This window comes from Pyxicephalus adspersus, chromosome 4 (genome assembly GCF_032062135.1).
Source record: "Pyxicephalus adspersus chromosome 4, UCB_Pads_2.0, whole genome shotgun sequence".
Lineage (NCBI taxonomy): Eukaryota > Metazoa > Chordata > Amphibia > Anura > Pyxicephalidae > Pyxicephalus > Pyxicephalus adspersus.
Window position 1 is genome coordinate 49,243,667 of NC_092861.1, and position 24,490 is coordinate 49,268,156.

Genomic DNA, 24,490 nt, shown 5'->3' on the forward strand with positions numbered 1-24,490 from the left:
GTCAGTTCAGCTGAATTTTCAAGACCCCAGATGTTCTCACTAGAACAATTACAATATGAGAAAAAATGTATAGGGATGACTTTATTCTATTGCATTGCCTGGCATTAGATGCAGAAATGATCACTTTACTTAGTATAGGAATATTTTACTCATATGTAATATTAAATTTATGCATGTGGTACACACAGAGCCAATTATCATGTAAGAAATGTATCATAGTGCTTTTTTTGGTGGTGGTCGGAGGGGATGGAGGGATTACCTTAGTACTATCGTTCTTTGATTTTTCATTTTATAAAGTTGTATTCCAAGTTTCGTAGTTTTGGCCCAGTTTACTTTCTCTGCTCCAGTACATGTTGCTAAATAGCTTTTTTTTTAAAAACTATGATATAGAGTGGTATCAATGTTGAAGATTTTAATTATTGTATAAATATCATTTGTGTGTGACCTGTATGCACATCCCCAAGGCTCCTGAAACAATGCTTTGCAACAAATAAATGCTTAATTGCTGTTCTGGAAGCTTGTATTAGACTAGAGGGAGCAAAATGTTACACTGGCAGAAACAACCTTGCAAAGTCTCCTGCTAAGTGACCTGTCAGTTTGTTAGACACAAAGAGGGTTTACAGTGAGGGCTGCAAGGAGTCCTAGATACAGAAGAGATTACCCAAACACATTTTTGTGGCAGGCAAACCCTGAAGACAACCAAGAAAATTTCTGGAAGTTTTCATGGTTTGTCCAACAATTAGAAAAACTGTAATATATATGGTTAAAACTATAAGTAAAAAATGTATTTTATATATAATTAAGAAAATGTGGTTAATTCCTATGGAAAATGTGGGTAATTAAGCACATGTGGTTCATTTTTCCTTCCATGTTGAAACTAAAGGGGGTGTTCCTTGGCTACACACTTGATAATGTTGCTGCTCTTTCCCATCTCAGAAATTTGTGAGGTATAGTTCATTCTAAAGCTGCATACAGAATTCAAATTTCCATCGCTGGATATTGACCTTTGGTGATTGTTTGGTGGAAGTAGGTCAGGTTTTTTTAGTAGTAGGTCAGGTTTTTTACATAGAGCACAAAGGTGAGCAAAACCCTTTAGTATAATGTAAAAATCGGCGATAGCTCCGCGTTAAAAGCTTAGCTCTATCTCCAAATGATTAGAGAAAAAAAATTAATTACCTAACATTTGCTGTAAAATGTTTTTAGGGAATTAAAAAAAAATGAACATCTGTGTTGTCCCTTGCAGAATCTACTTTCATTTCTATAGCCTCCACCCAAATTCTGGATTGAACGATCCCCAATTAAAGTTATCTTATGTACTTGTATGTAGTTCCTGTAATCCCTTGGCCCACAGAAGGTGTATCAGAATTCATTCCACCTGAACTGGTGAAGCTGGTATGTATATGTAATTGCTGTGTGACAAATATGCATTCTCTACTCCATGCACGCAATTTCCATGTATCAAAAACTTTGAAAGTGGAGGGGTAAAAAAAAAAGACAAAACCATCCATGTTCTGGGAGCAGAAAAAAAATGTTGGGCGTTTTCTTCATAGGTAGAACACAGAAATGCCCTAAATTGCTTAAACTAGATGGACATGCAACTTAAATCTGCCTATGTAACTAAGCTGCTTTACCGACAGCAGTGTTTTTGGTCAAAGAGTATTTTTAGAAAGCAGTCAATGGTTTTTCACGTCCATAGAAACCAATCAGCTTTCTTCTGCTATTTTCAAGTGCAGAATATAAAATGCAGAGGGATGTAGCAATTCAAATATTATAGATGAGGGCCTTTGTAATGAGAACAGTATTGTATGTATTGACAAGAGAAGTAAATATATTAAAAGTGTGTGAGGGCAAGACGACAAAAACGTCTCAAGCAGCAAGCCACAGGAAGGTATGTTAAGTTTAAAATAAAGTAAAATGATAATTCTTCAATACCTAACTAGCTTACAAAGAGCTATGTACCCCTTGTGTGACAATGCTGATTGGCATTACCCTGTCACTTAAAGACAGTCACTTGGTCCTCAGAAGTATGAGGTATTTGAACACAACAATTAAGGAGTAACAAAAAGGTATGTATATGCTTTGACCTGAATGGTCAAATAACCAGTTTCTCCTGTCAGAGAAATCCTATCAAAATTAGTAAACATTTTTGGATAGAAAATTTGCAAGAAGCAGTAGTAGGGCATACTATGAGAATGCAGGGTGACTAGACTTCAGTCTTAAGCATTCTACTGTTGTTAAGCATGTACACTGCTCTGCAATTAATAATACACTTTAAGATAAAGATAAAGCTGTTGTAATACCAAAGTAAGAATACAATGCCTTTGCTTCCAAAAAAAATCCTACTACCAACATTTTTTCCTGATTTCAGTTGTGCTATAAATAAATAAAGCATGTAACAGTAAAAATGTGGAAGTTGACATTGTTTCTGTATCAGGTTCTTAGGTTATTTTATTATTAGCTTTATTTATGTATAGTGTTTGTAACAAAGAAGTGGGCCCAGAGGTGGAATGCATAGCAGAGGAATGCAGACTGGTTATGTGGACATATACAGGTTTCTGATAAACACAGCACACAGCAATAAAGGACCTTTACAGACCAGAAAAAGAATACATACTTTAAATGCACAATGTGGAGCACATTACAGTTTGTATGTAGGGATGACCGTTCAAAGCCCTTCTCTTTCTTGTGGAGGTATAGCAGCGCTTCACAAAAACTAGACCCTGCCACATTTATGAATTGTCTCTTGTCATTTCACTTGTCATGGGTAGCGCTGCTGTGATGCAGCTGCAGTAGAAAAGCTGTTTAATGGTCAGTATGCGCACAACCTTGTGTGTATCAAACATTTTTATACATTAGGTTTTAAAACGTCTAAATACAAGTCCTTTACCAACTTGAGTGGTGGAAATGTCTTCCAAGCAAGAAGCTTCAGAGATGTATGCAAATGGTGATGTCCTCTTAGAGTTGTTGGCTGAAATTTGACCTTTTATTGAGCACATTTATTTGTGGCTTAAGACTCAAAATTGCCTCCTCGCTCCTCCCTGAATTCTGTGTAGAATTTGATATGGTTTTATAATTATGGTCAGCATGAACCTGATCTGGCACCTGAGAAGAATGTCACTGACACCACAAGCCAAACAAGTGTTTCAAAGTGAACAGTCTTTAAATAACAGCACTGTCTAGTGATTCACCCAGTCTGGCAGGAGAAATTAAAATACTGAATTATTTGCATAAATGTGCCTTGATCTATGAAGTCAATTTTTGGACAGAAACTTTGGCTTGAAGCAAAAGTTATAAACAATGTAGGAAGATTGATGTTGTTATTTAACAAGGTGACACCATTATCTCACTGTTGGTCTAGGCAAGCCTGTTTAAACAGAAACATCTATTTCACGGTCTTGGAAAAGTGGAAGCATATATATTTATTGTGGCTTTATTTATGCATATTATTCAGTAAACTGTTTGTGAAAAAGGGTCATGCTTTTTTAAACATAACATTTTTTTCATGTGTCTACACTGAATATAGAGGCTACTATTTCTGACCTCATATTAAGATACTAGCCTGTCTGACTACAGTATTTGCATGCAGACAGAAAAGTAAAGTCAGAACTTTTGATTCATGTACTTTTAAAATGTCCCATGGACTATCATGGGAGTATTTGGGTGATCCAGCAAACCTAGAATGGATTTTGTAAAAAATAATTTGCTGTTGGCAAATGTTATCAGTCCAGGGCCAGATCCATTCTACATTTGCTCGATCACCTAGGTTCTCCCATAATAGTCTATCTTCTGCAATCATAGATAGCTATAATAAATCAGGCCCATTGGATCATCGTAACAACCAGGACATTTGCAATGTAAGAGGAAGAGGTAAGCAATGGCAGCCACCTTAGATTTCCTAGTACAGGTTTCTTTCAAGACCACAATGTTTGTAGCTGAATTTAGCAACAACTTAACACAAGTAATATATGATCCACATATAAAAGTGGAAACATAATGTTCTTCTGATGAAAACAAATGCAAATTACCTTCTATATTGGGGGGTAATCTAAAAAGCTAGGTAAAATATCTATCATCATACATTATTGTGGAAGAATCCCCAGGCAAAAAGATGTTGGCAAAAATTGCTAATGCCAGTTAGAAACATTCCAATTGTGTTCAAATGCACCTAAGTGAACACAATCAAACCAGATTAACTGAACATTCTCAGTGTTTTTGGGTGGAATTGCAGCCCCTTTTCACATCACTCTTTTGTGTAACCCTCTGTTTGTGGACTAGAAAGGTCAGTGTTTGCAACCAAGGAAAAAATGAGATTTGGGGCCTAGAGTATTAAAATGATTACAAAATTACTAAAGAACATGTACTTGCGCAGGCTAAGAATTGATAGGAAAACAATCTGATTCACCTTTGTTAGAAACCATTTTAGACTGTACCTTGCAACAATTTCTCTACGCCTGTAAATAGTAAATTCTTGGTGTTACATACTAGTTTGTATGTCTCTTGTCTCATGAGCATATCAGTAGGCTTTGTAAATTACACTTATTTTTAAAGGACCTTCCAATTTACATAAAATATAAAACTAAAAGTAATGGGTTTTAAGTACCTTTAGGCCATAATCGGAAAGAAAAAAATGCTTGAAATATATTGCTGTGTGTAATGAATCCATATAATATGAGTTTAACTTTTTGAATTGAATTACTGAAATAAATTAACTTTTCCATAATATTCTAAATTATTGAGATGTACCTGTAAGATGTGTACTTTAAGCCAGTGTATTCACAACAAACAAAACCATGTTGTGAGGAAATTCTAGGTTTAAGTCATTTCCTTAAAAAATGTTGTTGTGACCACAAACCCTTGTACATATCCTTGATGTCATGTTCTTCATATGTTGTGTTTTTTTTTCCTTGTGTAAGGGTATCTAAAGTCCCCTTGATCTGTACCGGATATTTTTTCTGACAGCAACTAAAGCAGAATATTTTAACTTTTGGGATGATTAACACAATAGTACTAAATAATAATCTTTCATTTTGATTCTCTTCCCCCTTCTTACCTAGGACTGCTAACTTGGAATGCCCAGTTCATCTATCATTCTTGACATTATAATTGTAGGTAGTTCTGTTGCTTTGGAGAAACAAGTAAACAAGGTTTTGTGTCTTGGAGTTGGTATACTCACCCATCTTTATATTCCCAGTGCTTGGTCTAATTTCATTTTCTGGAATATTTAATTGCGTCTAGTAAGTGTGTTTATTCCCATGTGACTAGTGAAAGGACATGTTAGCTCCATGTAAGTTCATCATAGAGATACTAGGCACTACATCTACATATCAATGTTTTGGTGTGGAGCCATTGTAAAGCCTGCTTGGAGTGTGATTTGTACATTATAACACAGGATATAATTTTTAACAAATATAAATATGTTCACAAGATGGCATTCACCACAACCATATCCTGCTTTAGAACTTAGTTCTCTAACTGTTTTATTCTTCCCTAAGTTTTTTTCTCAACTTTGATTTGAGCAAGCACTCTCTGTTCTATAATATATTGTAAGAAAAAATAAAATGTATTTGCACAAACTACCCCGTGGACTATGAATAGACATTAGCTTCTCCTGTCACAAGAAAATAAGAAGTGGGTGTATACAGTGACATTAATGCACACATCTTTAATCGGCTTTTATGTTAAATGTTCTGCAATTTCAGAACAGAACATGACTTAAGTGGTTTGTAAGAGGACACAGGTCTATATCTTCTCACTGTTTGCTACACCGGTTTTGCATTTTGTCTGTACTTTTTTAGTATATTTATTCCAGTATATCAGAATTCTACAAAAGCCTTTCTTACTTCTATGTGGCCTGTGTGGGCTGGTGTGCAGAATTTGCCTAAGAGATGTATTCAGTTCGTACTCTATTAATAGGTTTCTACATGGTGTTAAGCCATTAAAAAATGTAAAATGCATTGTAAAGATACCAATCTGTAACTATGTCCCTGCATTGTGCAGCGATAGATACAGATAGAACAATTTGTCTTTTATCTAGAAAAACAAAAGCAACAGCCCTTTTCTTCTTTAGTTTCTTGTCGGCCATACATCTGATCCAATGAGATATCAAAAAGTAGTGTACTCATAATAAAGAAATGTAATAAACAAACATTGGGGGGAGTGGTAGTGGAGTAAGAAAAGAAAATAAGGAAAGGGGAAAAAGGAACAGTCTCAAAAAACATTTTATTACGCCGTTAAATGCCCAGCCAATATCAACAATATACAACTATCAATCTACAACTAACCAGAAAATAACCTAAATAATATTATTGCTGGTACATAAGATATTCTGGTGACCAAATAAATTGCTCCCAATAGAACTAAGTGCGAGTGTTTTTAGTTTTTTTTGTATCGTTTGCCATTAAGTCTTCCATAGCCCTAATATCATTCTATTTATCCATTGTTTCACAGTTGGTGGGACTGTTTGTTTCCAGAAAGCAGGATTACACATTTTTGCAGCATTTAACAGATAGTGTAGTAAGGAATAGCTATACTTTTTCCTAGACATGGTGGAGATGTGGAGCAAAACCAGATCTGGTTTACTGAGTATGTCTGCCTTTGTAGGTTTTTTTATTACCTTCGCCACTGAGCTCTAAAGGAATTGTAAAATCAGACAGCTCCAAAAAAAATTGTAGCAAGGGCACCTGTCCTTCTTACACCGCCAAGAACTAGTCTCCGGGTACATTTTTGCCAGCACCACCAGCATTCTGTACCATCTTGTTAAGATTTTGTAGTTAGTTTGATTAATGGTATATTTAACAGACCAAAAGCAGAAATCTAATAGTCTCCTAACCTTCTTTGGTGACCTGACAACACAGTGCCTCTGCTAAGATAATATTTCAAGAAGTCTTCACCCCTTCAACCCTACACAAATTATTTTCTGCGACACAGAACACCTTGCCCTTACAACATGGAGGTGAAGTGTTCCGAGGCCCAAATCAGGACAGAGCACCCTAGGATGACTATACTGCCCCTCCACTTATGCGTTGGAGTTAGTTACCTTTTGGTAACCCATTGACCACATCTAATGACTAAAAAACATACAAACAGGCATTGTTACAGATTTTTAAGGTACCTTTCATCAGTTGACATTCATAAACATATTCATGATTCCATAATTCATTTAAATGTTAAAACATACATGTATCATCGTTGGATACATATGGCATAAAGTACAGTCTCAGGGTCTTTCTATCTCTCTCTCCTTTCTTTTGTTGGTTGTAACTTAAAGCAGACATTGGGACTTCACAGTCAGCACATTCTAACCCTAGTTTTGATTAAAATAATTGTCTGATTAAAGTGGCAGATCTTATACACCTGAATGACAACATTTGGGTGTCCCTCAGCCAGTGTTGTGTCATAATACTCCTTTGATCCAACCATATTCATTAAGTATGATTTGTAACTATGCAGCAATGTGATTTGTGTATTTCTCTAATAACATGAACAGTTTAGACACTGCTGGCCGCCTTTCAAGGGTTTTGAATGACTTGGCCTGGTCCACTGGCAGCTACTTGTATCACACAGAGCTTACTTTTCTGGATCTGTTCTAAAATGTCAAGGAATAACAGTCTCCACAGACTGATTACTTATACTATCCTCTTCCCATGTCAGAAACAAGTTACATTTACTGTTCTCAAAGCTGCACAGTTGGATTAAGGCTAAAGAGAGTATATGTACAATGATAAATTTAATGCTGTCAGGAAATAATAATTCAAATGTCATCTAGAATGTTATTAGTAACTTTTATTTATAAATATTGCACAGCTCTGCAAATAAATAAGTCTAAACAATGACACAGGAGAAGAAGAGAACCCTGCTCCAACTAAGAGGTGGGCATTATTGTACTATTTTGGTGGCCATTACTAGAAACCAGACTAACTACAACCTGCACATGTGCTTCAGGTAACATGCAGGCAAGAGAACACTGTGAATAAAACAGTGACTTACTCAGTGTGCTGTTAATTGGATTTCATTGTCAAGTCAGAAAGCTAGAGGTTTGTCCATGTTCTTCTGTAACTGCAGTTGATGTCCCAGGCAGTACTGTGTTGCCTTGTAGGGATTCTATGGTCACCAAACTTACAAATCGATAGATATGTCAGCCTGTGATATGTAATACAAGGAATTACAAATCTTTTGCAGGTAACACACTGCCTATACAGTCGTTATTTGCTAATCTTCACCTTGTAAAAAGAGCATTTACTGGCATTGATACCTTTTACTCTGCTGTCTTAATGTGTCCACAACCCCAGGCATAAATTTTTATGTGGCTATTGTCTATAGACACACTTCTGAAATCTAACTCTTTTGGGAAATCAGAATCTTTCCTGGGTTTGGGGAATATTATAATAGTTATAAACTATAGTAAATAATGATGTAGCCCTGTGTTCATGTTCTTAAGGTTTGAACTGTTTTGATAAATCAGATTTCTCCTTTGTGTTAGACCAGCTGAGAGTTTACGAAGGCTACAAAGGATAAAATGCCAGACTTGAAACATTTTTAAAACAACCAGGATTTCCTAAACAAAGACTATTGTTATCTTTAATTGTAACGTTTAATTCCGTGAGCTTGTCCAATTTCTGCTATTGTACTAAACAGTGTTTAAAAGATTTAATGTACCCATTAAATAAAAGAAATACACACTTGACTTTTGTATCCAATGTAGTTTAGTTATCTGTGGAGTGCCAGGAGTGTGCAGGGTCCTGTATTCATGTGTTTGTGTGACTGGTAAATGCCCAGGGACTTGTGGATGGTTCTATCTACTCAGTAGAGCACTGAAATAAATATGTACATTATATTGGTACTGCACACAAATAAATTGAATGAATAGGAAAGAGTAATTGGGAGATGGAATGTCTGAAATTCCTGGAATAATGGATGTGCATTTCCAAGGGTTTAATTGTTTCTGATTTGTGAAATTGAAGTCCAGTTAAGCTAGTGCACAAAGCACAAATTTATGAAACATGACTTCCAAGGAAACACGTAGACTGTCATAACTGATCTTCGATCTGCTAGTTCTGTAAAACTGCATGTACGATTTATTTTTTTCAGGCACTAACCTTAGACTTCATTAACTGTGTATTTGTTTTGGGGTTTGAGACAAACTGGCAACCAACATTTTCAAAAAGATATCGGCAATAGCTGCCTGCACATTTATTTTTCAGCACTTGATCACTTTTCAAGAGACTCTATTTGTCAGAAGACCATTTCTGTAACAATATACCCATTTTTTAATTGCCCTTATATATTTGTGCGTTTTATTTATGTGCGAAAGCTTCTCTTGAATAGACATCCAAAAGCCTTGAGACTGCTGCCTAGAGCTGTCATCTTGGATGGGATATTAGCAGTCCCTTTCTTGCTGTTTTCTCCCAATGGAAGCTACTTACAGCATGTTACTGTACACTTTGGTAGGCAGACCATACATTTGAATGATTTGCCCAATACTCTACAGTGGTCCAAAAATCAAACCTGCGCCTACGGTTGAGATTATAGTTTGTTGCCCAATGGTGCATTGCGCTGGAGAAAGTGCATTGGAGTTCTGTTCAGAATGAATCATACCAAAGCATAAGATGGGCGCTGCTCTGCTCTGCACTACATTAAGGCATGGAATGACCCAATGCAAGTGTGTGAACTAACCTAAGGTTATGTAGGGAGATGAGAGTAGATGCAGAGTAACTGGGCCAGCACAGAGAGTAATTAGACACTCTAAGAAGAGAAAAATGTTATGATATGCTGAGACGGAGTGGGAACGGTAGATGTGCTAGGAAAGAGCCTCTTCCTGCTGAACCCCGAATTCAAAGGCTTTTTAAAGTACAAAAATAATCCCTGAAAAGGAAAAAGTTGCACCTGCATATATTAAATTGTCATGTCAAACCCTGAGTTGGTGTGATGTGTACGATGCAGTTTGGGTATTTATTAGTTACAGTTTGTTTTTATTCACCATGATACATCCATGGTATTTATCTCTTTGTTAGGTATGACTATTTTAAGATTAATCCTGATGGTATACAATTACATGGCCATATACACTTGACCTGTTATATATTTTTCCTATTCTTGTGTTTTTATGTCTTCTTATCACTTAATGTTGTTCTTTTTTATTGTTTCTACGATGAATTTAGTTCTACTTCATCCATCTTGAGGAAAAATTCATGATGATATTGTTGTTAGTTTCTCAGATGGAACTTTTGTATGCTTTCCATTTGTACATTTTTTCTACCTTGCATGTTTCTGTACCCGTTTTTACCCTTTTAAAAAAATCTTGAATAATAAAAAAATAACAGTCCATTGCATTGGTTGAAGATAACATTCATTCTGAAGATGCATCCATTTCCCAAAGACGTTAGTATAACACAATCTAGTTTTTTTAAATATGTGTTTTATATTTGCAGGTTTCTTCCCATCTACAGAGGTCCAAGCCACACATATAAGGTGCAGAGACTGACTGAGTTCACATGCTACAACTTCAGGATTCAGGCTGTTAATGATGCTGGGGAAGGACCATTTTCTGACATCTACACATTCTGCACAACAAAGTCTGTACCACCCACCATTAAAGGTTAGCACTTAGCAAATTATGGCATCCTTTTGGTCAGTTTTTTGCATGTTCATTGTGTTCATTATCTCATAACATCCTTTGACCAATACTTGATTAATTTTATTGATTGTGATCTGGAACAATGTTTTGCTTGCCTTGCATAATCCTTCTGAAATTAAATAATTTTTTTTAATAGAACTAGCATAATCATAAAAAATAAAGTGAACATAAACTGATATAAACCTTTAGTTGAGAGCAGAGTGAAGACTTTACCACTGTGCTACTGTTCCTTTCTTGTGCAATTATAAACCAGTTGCAGTTTAATATACATAAAATCACAATTACAAAGTTTTTAGTAGGTAAGACAGTTAATGTTTATTTATTTTAACTCTGTATAAATCTGTTTCCCTGGATTTTAGCTTTAGGAATGTCTATGATGAGGGTATAGATAACACCCACATAAATGACAGAGGATGATGAAATGATAGTGTTCTGCATCTTGTATATCTATATATGAAATATTCCTATCCAATCTATCTGCTTGATGTATTAGATAGACAGGTTACATGTTCATACTACTGTCGTAACAGCACAGTAACTTCAGCTAGTTATAATATTATTGTTCATTTGGGCAGATGCACTTTTAATAACAAAGGCATTTTTTGCATATTCCTTTAGTATGCTGCTCCAGTCATGCAAAACTTGTCACCAGCAAACCACCCCTTCTCTCAACCCCCCATAGTGTCTGCCCACATAGAGTAGAAAATAATAAATGTGTATCAGTATTTGGATAAATTGCTATTAGGTAATTACATTAGGTTGAAAAAATCTTTAGTGCAGAGCTTCAGATGAGACATGTCTGTAGGTTGTAAAAGGAAGATGCCATTGACATTTGAAAATGTTGCTCTCTAATCAATATTTATATTATTCCAAAAAATGTACTCCCTATTTCATTGGTCAGCCTATATTTGTGCTGGTTAATCACAATAGAGTTGTATAAGTTTGCTTCTCTCATATCATAAATACATGTTGTGTGCAACAAATGACTTTATCAGAATTGTACAGAATGGGTTATTTTAAAGACTAGGCACCCTACAAAGGAAGTTTTTTATTGTAGGAGGATTCTTCACAAAACAACTTTAATGGATTACTTGATGGATTACCACACAGAACTACACAGCACAAAGCACACCATAATAGGAATAGATATGCCACTTGTATTTAGACAATATTTGGTTTGAGTTCAGCTTTAAGTATGGGGAACTCCTCTTGGCTTTCTTAAATAAATATTTGTATACAGCCACAAACAATTTTCAGTTTAGTTAGTGTAACAGACTACTATCTTGAGATATTACAGGAAAAAAAGGGTTCTCTCTAAAGTTCACTCAAATCTTTTATCCAATTATACAATTATCCCTATTGAAAGATACTCTTCTGTTTCCTAATCAAGGACAGCTCACATTATACAGTTAGGTCCATATATTTGGGCAGAGACAACTTTTTTTTATAATTTGGGTTCTGTACATTACCACAATTCATTTTAAATGAAACAACTCAGACTTTCAGCTTTAATTCAGTGGGTTGAACAAAAAGATTGCATAAAATGTGGGGAACTAAAGCCTTTTTTAACACAATCACTTCATTTCAGGGGCTCAAAAGTAATTGTACAATTGACTCAAAGGCTTTTTCATGGGCTGGTGTTGGCAATTGCTTCGTTATGTCAATATCAATAGGCATATAAAAGGCCTAGAGTTGGGGGGGGGGGGGGGGCTTGTATGTGGAAGATGCAGTAAAAGGAGCTCTCCATGCAGGTGAAACAAGCCATCGTTAAGCTGCAAAAACAGAAAAAACCCATGAGAAATTTCTACAATATTAGGAGTGGCTAAATCTACAGTTTGGTACATCATGAGAAAGAAACAAAGCACTGGTGAACTCAGCAACACCAAAAGATCTGGACGTCCACGGAAGACAACAGTGGTGGATGATTGCAGAATCAATTCCATATTGAAGAGAAACCCCTTCACAACAGCCAACCAAGTGAACAACACTTTCCAGGTAGTAGGCGTATCGATACCCAAGTCTACCAAAGAGAAGACTGCATGAAAGTAAATACAGAGGGTGCACTGCAAGGTGCAAGACACTCATAAGCCTCAAGAATAGAAAGGCTAGCTTGGACTTTGCTCCAAAACATCTAAAAAGCCAGCACAGTTCTGGAAAAACATTCTTTGGACAGATGAAACCAAGATCAACCTTTACTAAAATGATGGCAAGAAAAAAGTATGGAGAAGGCGTGGAACAGCTCATGATGCAAAGCACACCACATCATCTGTAAAACATGGCAGGGGCAGTGTGATGGCTTGGGCATGCATGGCTGCCAGTGGCACTGGGACATTATTATTATTAAACAGGATTTATATAGCGCCAACATATTACGCAGCGCTGTACATTAAAGAGGGGTTGCAAATGACAGACCGATACAGGAGGAGAGGTCCCTGCCCCGAATAGCTTACAATCTAGTAGGTGGGGGAGTAGTGTTTATCGTTGATGTAACACAGGACAGATGCAGCCGAATGAATTTTGAGGTGTTCAGAGACATACTGTCTGCCGAAATCCAGCTAAATGCAGTCACATTGATTGGGAGGCGTTTCATATTACAGATAGACAATGACCCAAAACATACAGCCAAAGCAACCCAGGAATTTATTAAAGCAAAGAAGTGGAATATTCTTGAATGGCCAGGCCAGTCACCTGATCGGAACCCAATTGAGCATGCATTTCACTTGTTGAAGACTAAACTTCAGACAGAAAAGCCCACACAAACAACAACTGAAAGCCGCTGCAGTAAAGGAGCATTAAAATTGAGGAAAACCAGCATCTGGTGATGTCCATAAGTTCAGGACTACAGGCTGTCATTGCCAGTAAAGGGTTTTCAACCAAGTATTAGAAATTAAATTTTTATTTGTCCAATTACTTTTGAGCCCCTGAAATGAAGTGATTGTGTAAAAAAAAAAAAAAAGGCTTCACTTTCTCACATTTTTATGCAATCTTTTTGTTCAACCCACTGAATTAAAGCTGAAAGTTTGCAGTTGAACTGCGAAAGCTGAAAGTCTGAGTTGTTTCATTTAAAATTAATTGTGGTAATGTGCAGAACCAAAATTCGAAAAAAAGTTGTCTCTGTCTAAATATTTATGGACCTAACTGTTTATCTCCTTCACTTTGATGGTCACAAAGGTCTCTAGAATAAACAGAGAGGGTTGATCCGGGCAGTAATAAAAACCGCATTTAAGCCAGAACTATATCTCAGGGGAGGTTGGGATGCGTAGCTTAGCAATTATCAGACAAATATGCTTATTTCAGAAAGGACATTGCCTGTCCCTTTCTGCATTAAAGCTCTGCCCTAATAAAGTATATTGCTAGTTCCACTTTAACCATTGTCTTCACAATCCACAAAAAAACAGCTGAAACCAATCCAGATATAATTTAGATTATCCTCATTTGGGTTTTGATCACAAACATATATAGCCATCTGCCAAGGGAATACCTTTTAGGAATATTATCTTATCATTTTTCAATTATTTGTTAGGCATGTAAAGCATGTAAATGTTGTTTACTGTTACCCATGTGCTGTTCTTTCCAAGATCCTGCTGGTTGAAGCACATTGGTGTGATTAGTAGCGTTCTGATTCATGTGTCTTCTGCCTCCAGAGCTTGCTATTTTATGAATATAATTAGTTGGTAGAAATAGAAGCCCTATATATTTTAAATTACACTGAAGCTCTCCTTTTAAGATTCCATTATCTCGCTGTAGATCCCTATGAAAAACAACTCCGTTATCTATTGAAACAAATGCAAGTTCCCGTGTTTTCATGGTGTAGTGAAGTAGTGCTTGTGCTTTTTTACTTAGCAGTGAGATACAATAAGATAGCTCTTCAAAACTGCATTTTGAAAAAGGTTGCCCATATTAATTGGTTTTCTATAACTAAGGAAAGAGATACATGTAGTTTTAGGGCAGCTACAAGATTTACCTTTCACATACTGAATGTTCAAAAGTGATTGCTATATGTTTATTGTGCTGACTTATTTTTATTGTTTTAAATTATTTTTACTTTCCAATGTTAACAAAAACATAAATCTGTATTTTTCAGCCCCCAGGGTGACACAGTTAGAAGGAAACACATGTGAAATTACATGGGAGACCGTTTCACCAATGAGAGGAGACCCTATTGCTTATATGTTACAAGTGCAGGTTGGTCGAGAATCAGAATATAAACAGGTAGGTAAAAAAAAAATATGACACTGATATAAATGCATTGCTAGATAGCTGGCTCACACTGTTATGTTGCCCCAATATTTAGCCATCCCAAGGAGCCCTACCTGTTTGGATATAATTTAAAGCAATTGTTTATGTAGATCTTTGCATTAAGTAGTTGTTGGTAAAGAGGTTGTACAGGGATTGTACAATGCAATTTTACATTGTGTGGCCAATTTGAAAAGAAATGTCAAAAATTACTCCTACTGCCCTTTATTACAGCTATTCAGTTCTTAGACATTCTTATTTATTGACACAACTGGTTTTACTCCAGCATAAATCTAAATGACCAATCTTTCCTAATTAGCCACAAAGCAAATTTTCAGGACTCTTGCAGGAATAGTAATTACATTGTGTTTCATTGCAAAAGGACTCATAAATCAGACTATGCAGTTTTTAAATCATACGTCAGACTGCACAGTTGTTAGTAACCCAATAACACATAAATGTGATTCCCCCAAAGAATTCTAGTATCAGATTTTATTTCATGATAAAATACCTTGAGCTTTTTCTGCTGATAGATAACATTATTATAGTATTCTGTAATTGAAACCAGTGGACATGACAGTTTTTCTTCATAATACAATCACATTTATGGTATTGCATTATGTGTGCCATTAGAAATGGATGCAAAAACTATTTGATTGTGGGCTTATTTGTGTCTGTTAGCCTGATTTTTAGTTCTAATACAAAAGTATGTTGAGGCCCATTAACACAAGGTGTGCTGGTTTGTGTGCAGGCCCTGTTCAAGAACAGAGCAACTTATCATGTATCTTATGGTTTCAGTATACACCCAGTGCATTTTGTTGATGCATGGAAAAAGCAGGATATGCTGCATTTCCACCAAAGTGATCAAATAGGCCTTTATACATTGGGTCAGATTTATTAAAGTTCTCCAAGACTGGAGAAGATTATTATGGGAGAACCTGGGGAGTTCAGCAAACCTAAAATGGATCTGGCCAGGATTAAAATCATTTGCCAAGTAATAGCTAATGAAGAAATCCATTCCATGTTTGCTTGATCCATCTGCCAGGTATATTAGGACTGAAAGTTCTGGAACATAATCAATTCAACCGCATTAAATTATGGATAATATTGCCTTTATGAAATATAGGCAGGAATTGCTATACTCAATTTATTAAATGTACATGGAATTATATTCATTCTTATAAACATCTTTAGTTGTAAAAAGTTAAATGCCACCTATTTTGTACCTATTTTGGGATAGACTTTCAATAAAACCACTTTCCAATCACAATGTTAACTGTTACAGTTAAGGATAATTTATGGTATTTATTATTGATCTGAAATTATTGGGATCCCAATCACCCAAATTGGACAATACACTTTACACACATGAGGTTTGTTAGAAAACTAATCAATATTGCTGACAGTTTATTTTTTTTTTCTGAGCACTTGTTGTGTCATCCCATAAAAATACATACCAATTCCTTAAAAATAGGAAGGCAAATAAGTCATGGGATTGATGAGTTAATATCAGTAATATATATATATAATTAATCAATATATCAATAATTATATCAATAATATATATATATATATATATGTGTGTGTATGTGCATGTATAATACTGTAATATATATATATATATATATATATATATATATATATATGACACAGTAATATACTTACACATATACATACACATAAAGAAAAAAAATGATTGATTATTTTTATCTAAGTTACTTGAAATTTGCATATAAGGTTATAAACCATCATATGTGCTCCAAAATTAGGAACCATAAAAATAACATGATTGAAGCAAAATATGTGAATTATGATAAATTGAGCAGCTGAGTGAGTAAATTGCTGGGTAATTTCAGTGCCTCCTATCACATGAAGCGTATCTTCAGCATGACATGGAAATGTGGAAATTACATCAAAATATGAGGAGGCAAGCATTTTAGATATATCATTTACATTTTATTATATTACTAGATGTGGGAAAAGTGAACCTTCACTCTTAGCCCTATACAATTTCATTCATATAACAGATGACTGTGTTCACTGGTAAAAAAGGAAAAGTGTTAATAAATGCAGATTTGTAATACCAGGCACAGATTTAACAGTACATAATCACTAATAAGTGTGCTTCATCCCTCTTCAATCCCACTTTTACTCTGACTTTGGACCTAAAAAGATGTGTACACTGGTTTCATTCAAGCAAGTATGAAACTTGCACATGTTAATCATAATGTACATCATGATGTATTGAAAATATATTACATTTATAAATCATTTTATGTGAAGATTTTTGTTTACTGAGCTTCTAGTAACTGTAGAGTCTAGATATTCTTAAACAGACCTGTATTGGCAGTGTGACAAGTTAAATGAGTTTCCAGAAAAACTGGGGGATCAGAAAGACCTCTATGACTCAAGAAGTAATAGTTTAATATCAATGTAAACTCCAGCCTATACATTGATATGTTAAAAACAAAAGCAAAAAGTTTTGGCTATAGATTCAAGGGGCCTGATTTATCAAAGCTCTCCAAGACTGGAAAGTTTAGACTATCATGGGAGAACTTGGGTGAGTGGGCATGCCTGGTATGAATCCCTGGTATGAGTCCATATTTTGGAAACATTTACCAAATATTTTTAAGAAATCCATCCCAGGTTTGCTGGATCATCCAGGTTTACCCATGATAGCTTCAGTCTATCTGATACCCATGATTCTCCAGTCTTGGAAAGCTTTAACAAATCAAGCTCACTATATCCCTTTTTTAGTATGAAAATCTAAAGCCACATGAAAGTCACACCCCTCTGTGAAACATCCATATCTCATGGATGTTGGCAAAAGCATGATATTCATAAGGTCTTATCTTCAGAATAGGCCTGATCCCATTAAAAGATAAGTATGTATGTTCTCTTGTTCCCAGGTTGAAAAGTTGAAAAATGAGCTCATTTGTTTTTACCCTCAGATCTATTAAGGATATTTAAATTACTATTATCACACAGATTTCCAAATGTAATGTTTGATTGCTGTCCTGTCATAAGTCCTAATCATACCTACATATATTGTGTATTTTCTAGGTATATAAAGGAGAAGACACATCATTTCAAATCTCAGGCCTTCAAGTCAATATGGATTACAGATTTCGAGTTTCTGTATGTCGTCGATGTGCGGATACCACCCAGGAACTCTGTGGCTCTTACAGTCCATCTGCGTCTTTCATCATGAGACGGAATGAACTCATGTTACCTGAGGACATTACTCACCTGGAACATGCAAAATTCAAGAGCATGATGCCTACTGATGAACAGTTTGCAATCCTCTTTGTTCTTGGCTTTGCCACCTTGTCAGTTTTGTTTGCCTTTATACTTCAGTACTTCTTTATGAAGTAGACAATGAAGACCAATTTGAGGCATAAACTTAACTAATGCTACGCATTATAATTCAGACATTTATTCAGATATTTGTTTTAAAGAAATACCAATCATTTTTGAGTTCTACATTTTTTATTCATGTTATTACTGTTTCAGCTACATTGTCAGTGTTTTGATGCACCTTTTTGAAATGCAAACCCAGGAAATAGCTGAAATTTGTTTCTTCTAAGTAGATATATTACAGTACAGTTATTTAGGTGTAAACTTGTATACAAGTAAGGGTTTAGATTTTAAACATTGTTCTTTATAAATGAATAAATCTTTAAAACTATTGAAAAATTATCTGTTCTATATTAGCCACATTGCAGTATACATGATTGTGCTAAAATAGTTTTACTTTTGTCTGCAGCAGATATATTATATAATCAATAATGTATTCCTATACCTTGAACTTAACTATCCATCTTTAAATGGAACTATATGTGAAATGTAACAGTTCCTTATTAAATCAACCCCTATTATGTGACTTTAAATGTAGAGCTAGGTTCTGAATATTTGATACAAGTCTTGTAAACGTATTTTTCTTTCTATCTAGACAGGGTACCAGTCCAACATCTTTTTACACTTTTTTTTGCTGAAGTGTGCTAATCAAGTTAAGTTGGCCAGTGAGCAGCTCTTTCTCAGCCTTGTTCCTCCCCTTTAGCTACTCTGTGCTCCAGCATTGTCACCTAACCAGTGCTAGAAATGAAACAGTTTGACAAGACACCCAGGCAAAGGTGTATATGATCCAGCTTTACTGCTTTTATTGACTACATTGAAGCTTGTTAGTTGAAGGACTGTTCAATTTGAGGTATAGGTATGCATGAACAGACATATAGAGAAACGCAGTAAAATAAGTAATATGTAATACAAGCATAATGCATGTTTACACAAGCAATATAATTTGGTGTATATATACCTGAAAAATCCTTATTTCACCGATTTCTTTGTGACTAGAAACCCCATCACCCATCATAATATTTGAAAAAGAATATGGCAGTATTCCAGTTCATATTGTCCGTTCTTGGATAAATAATTTAGCCTGTAGGTGCTAGCGACATCTTGTTGCACAGGGCACCTATTTATGCCAACTTTTTATGCCAGGACTTTTGTAGGTCGGGGTGTTTGTACCATGTTTGTGTTTCATGAACTGACTATATTGTACTACTATAAAAGGTGGTGAATGTTAGGGGAGGATGAGAACAGTATTTACAACAAATAATCTTTAGCAGAAGAGGATTTGAAGGCTAAAGTTAAATTCTCCTTTAAAATGTAGCATGTATGTGCTATAGTTTAGTTGTTGGTGGTCAAAATAACAAATAACATGGAATTAGTTCAGTTCATTTCACTTAATTGTCCTTTTCTATACCCATTTCAATATGTAGTTTTTCACTTGCGTTCCAAAGGTACTTTTTCAGCAAAACATCCATTGTTCTAGTAAGGTAAAATTAAAATGTAATGCATTACATAACATTTATATCTAAATATACACCTAAGATGTTCAGCAGTTAGTTTGAGCATCATATCTTAAGTGTAAAAAATAGTCCTATTTTTATAAATGTAGCAAATTAACGCCAAAGGGAATTGTGCAATAGTTAAATATACAATGCTATGTAGCTGTAGAAATGTGTGCTAAGGGTCTGTGTAAGCTAAACTACATACATAATGCTATAAATGCTTTAAAGGTTTTTCCCCTTTATGCATGGAAAATCTTTTCATTTGATAATTGGTTCCCAACAAGAGGGTCCCTCACCTCAGATGTTCTGTGATTGGCTGTTCTTATGTATCTGAACCACCACCTAAACATTTAGAGCCTTCTTTTTTGGCTCTCAGGGATAATGCTGCTGCAATAACCCTTTTTTATCCATTTATATTTAAGAGTAATTGTCAGCATATATTTCTTTGTTTGGACTTTTACATCCACTGGCAGCATTCATTTTAAATTCATTAAGTATCTATAATTCAGTCTTTTGTGTTACTGTCACTTCTAAAATATATATAGCATGCATCATATAACATTATTTTATGCAGCCAGTTTATCAGCAAAGCAGTGCCTTATCAATAAAACTTTTTTTTTTTTTTTTAGATCACAGCTTGTTCGTTTATATAGACATTGGTTAATAATATTCTAAAGATGGATTTGAAAATTTGCAAAACTTTTTTCATTTTCATTCCCAGTACCATTTTTCCAAAGTGCTCCAATAAATGTTCACTTTATCATGTTAAACAAATGTTTATTGGTAAGTATGCACACTTTTTCCTTAACCCTAACCTAAGTAATTAAATTATTATTCATAAAAAAGTGCCTCAGGGAAACATTTCAGCTGAAGGTGCAAACTCATTTCTAAAAGGGTGCAACAGACACATACCATATACCCAGCTTTTTATATAAATCTATATTTTGTATATTTTTGCTGCTTTACTTTGCATTGTGATAGAATCTAATTTTGACATTCATTGAGATATTTTGTTATATTTCTCTAAATAGTATATCTGCTTGTAACTCCCATAACCAAAGCAACGGGGAACCCAACAATATTTTTGTTGTAGGTTTATTTTTACATTATATTACGTTATGTACTTTGAAATGCCAACTACAGTGCAATCTTTATTTATTGTAAAAATTAAATATGTACTAATATTTGTAGCATGTTAAATTTTCATTTTTGTAAGTTAGATTTTTTTTTTTTTTTTACCCAGTAGCAATTTAGGTGTTTTATGTGTCTTAGACTTTTTTTTTTTTTTTAAATTGTCATGTCTAAAGAAAAAAACTGAAATCAGTGCTTATACCGCCAAAAACATCCGTGATTGAAACGTTTACATATAACCAAATGTTCTAATCATCTCTTTTGAGGAAAGTGTTATGATCCACTAATCATGCTATGTGCCTATACTGATGTAGCAAATGTTAGAATATGCTGTAATATAAATGTAAACACTACATTAACATAGCTCTGCAAACTAATATTACTGCCAATGTTACGGCAAAGTTACATTTTTTAAATTTTTTTTTATTTAAATGTATTTTTATGCAGTTTTTTTCTGTATTTTGTGAGTATAATCTTCACCATTGTTAATAAAATCTTTTTGTATTTTAGTAAAAAAATGTAAAAAGGTAACTCTGTCCCTTAAATTTAAATAACAATAATGTAATTATACAGATCAGTAATGCTGATACCCTTAATGAGAAAATCAAATATATCAATTTTAAGCAACTTAGAAAACTATTTGGTTTGCTGGAAATAATTTTTTTATTAATGTCTTTCCTAATGTCCCACTTAAAGCAACATTGTTTACTGCTTAGCAAAAGGCCAAATAAATGGGTAATAATAATTTAATAACAATTTTTTCATGAAGATATACCAAGTGTAAGGCCACAATCATACCACTTTGACAGCAATGACATTGTCTAAAAATATGATAAATTTGATATCCTTTGGGGTACAGCTAGAACATTAGGTTTCAGAACAAAATTGGTATTAACAAGCCATAACTGCACCTTATTTTTTAAATAAAATTCATAAATATACGGGGAGGGTAGAAGACATTAGGTACTTAAAACACATATTTTTTAAATATATTATGCAGTAGAGCTGCTTTGAATTGCATAACATAACTATTATATGATCATTATAAGTGCTCTATTAGGAATACAGATGTGGTTACATTATCCCACCAATATTCCACCAAAAAAGCCACTATATGATAATATATATATATATATAATTTTACACCAAATTGGCCAGTTTTGAGCAATGTCTCCCTTTGTTGCTAGGGGAATTTGTGTTATGCAATTAAATATTGTTTTATCTAATATTTCTGTCCACTTAAAACAATGAAATTAACAAATTATATTTTTATACTTTTTAACAAATCTGTTTTTATCATAGTTGCATGGAAAAGTGAGATTGCCATGATACCTTTGGCTAACAATATGGCATCTGTCAGAATGGTAAAGAAAATCTTTGTGCTAATTTTTTTAGGGCTTTTGATCCTTATATAGCACTACCCAAATCATGGACTCTGTAGTATGACCTACTCAAAAGGAAAGCCCAACATGGGTAATTGCCACCTCATGTTCGCTGGAATACAAAGGCAAACACTAAACCTATTCTCTGATGTTCTTGATACCTTTTCCCACTTAAATTCTTTGCTATAACATCCAGAATAGATTTCAAATACAGGTAATAGGTAATAATTTTCCAGTCACTTGAACTGTGGCCTACTTCTAGGATTCGGTACCCATTAGCAATACAATATTGCTGCCTATGTCACTTCAAAAACAACTATATGACTTAGTCATGTCTAGAAGACATGCTTGCACAACCGTCTAAACTTTAGTTATAAAAATTATTTTACCTCACTTTGGCAAACATTCCAAACATTTCATGAGAAAGTCACATTTTTTTCTGGTATTGTAAATGTACGACTACTTTGTATGCATTGTATTAGAGCCGACATATCTACTTAAATGTATAGATTTTGCAAAAAAAAAAAAAAAAAATACAGTTGCTGCGACATGTAAAACTTAACTGTATTTCTAGTGTATTTGTAATATATTTAAGCCCAATAAATGTTTTACTTCTTATGAAGAGTGTTGATGATTTATTTTAGCATGTTGTTCAGTTCTTTCTTTCTAATTTCTTCTAAGGTATCTCTGTGTTAGTATATTGGAAGGATTTGTGTGTACTTTAGTGTCACCACAAGATCTGCAACAATACCCTGGAGGTACGCTGGACCCTAAATTTCATGTAAGGCTTGGGACTAAAAAAACAACAACTTTGAACCTTAAAGTAACTAGATTGATGATATGTTGACCAAGCAGCATGCCAAAGGTTCTGTTCCAGCTAAACAGATTCTTTGATAGCACTACTGGGTATAAGGGATGCACTATTCATGCCGAAACACACTTGCTGACATTTCAAGCGTATGATATGGCATCTTGATCTTCAGATCAGGCTCACACATGAATTGTAATAGTGTTACTCTCTTTGGTTGATGTATCTCTGGCTAATGCAGCAGTCGTTTTCAGGAATTTCAGTTTAGGGAATCTCTGCTAGAACATGGCAACTGCTCTTTGCTCCACCAGTTCTCGGGCACTCTGTCAAATAATCATACGAGAGGTTTGGGTGTCTTAAGCACACAGAGAGTACTGTTAGTGCGTTACGATTATGAAATTATCACAATATGAAAAAATTGTGTTTTTTTAACATGATTAGGTATTTTTTGCAAAGTGAGTTTTTTAAGATACATGTGGTAAGTAAATTATCATCTGCAAGTGGTAATTTGCTTTTTTAAGTGAACAGACTAAATCCCTTGGTAAATAAACCCACATGTTATCAGAACAAGTCTTTATGGTCTGTTATATTTTATATATTTACTTGTGTTATATTTTACATATTTCTTTATTTGACTCAAACAGTAATAACATTTCATGTATTGCCTCCAGACTGGTGGATGACCATTCAAGCACTTATAACGCTGCTACAGAGTTTTCTATTAACCTATAATTTAGCTCATATTTTACAAGTACTTTTAATGAAGAAGGATGTGGAGGTTTTCTTACATTTTTTACTTCTGCTCTTGGCAGGCAAGCTCTCAGCAGGAAATGTCAGAGAATAATATATCCCATGGAGCTTGCTGAAGAATTTGAAAACATATGTATGCATGTACACATTAACAATAATAAATACTTGTTACTGATTTGTTTACTTTCAGAATTTCAGATAATATATACTGGTTAATATTTCAATAAGGAGATCTGTACGGAGATAAATATGCAGGCTGTCATGGCTGACTTCTGAAATTGCTAGTTGTCTAGTTGTCTTTGAATTAAAAGAAAGATTGACTGAATGAAAGTTCTGGGTCAGAAATTCATCTATGAAATATTAAAGCTTGTTGATCAGTATGGCAGCCAAGTGACTGGCATATTAACAACCTGCAGGTTTCCTTTTAAATGTCTCTGATATTATGATTATTGTTTTGATGTCTAGGGCCCATAGCATAGTAGTAACAATAGTAAATTAAAAAAAATAATAATAACTTTGAAATGACTATTTATATAGTTATATTATTTTTTATTATATTCATTTTTTATTGCTTTCTTTTTTGCAATGGTTACTTTAATATACTTACTAGATTATATGCAAGTTATTGACTGTCACCCAACTTTATACTACTTTTTGTGACATTTCAATGCAAGTTAGCTTCAAAATTTATCTTTGG

General features: G+C 34.4%; 1 protein-coding gene across 1 annotated transcript in view; it reads left to right on the plus strand.

Annotated features, from left to right (window-relative positions):
* FNDC3B (fibronectin type III domain containing 3B) overlaps window positions 1-22,853 on the plus strand; it is a 176,960-nt gene extending 154,107 nt beyond the window's left edge. Inside the window, exons 24-26 of the mRNA XM_072408114.1 lie at window positions 10,428-10,594; window positions 14,718-14,845; window positions 17,933-22,853. Coding sequence (XP_072264215.1) covers window positions 10,428-10,594; window positions 14,718-14,845; window positions 17,933-18,244 — 607 coding nt within the window. The 3' untranslated portion in view covers window positions 18,245-22,853. The remainder of the gene's footprint in view (window positions 1-10,427; window positions 10,595-14,717; window positions 14,846-17,932) is intronic.
* Window positions 22,854-24,490: the final 1,637 nt, after the last annotated feature.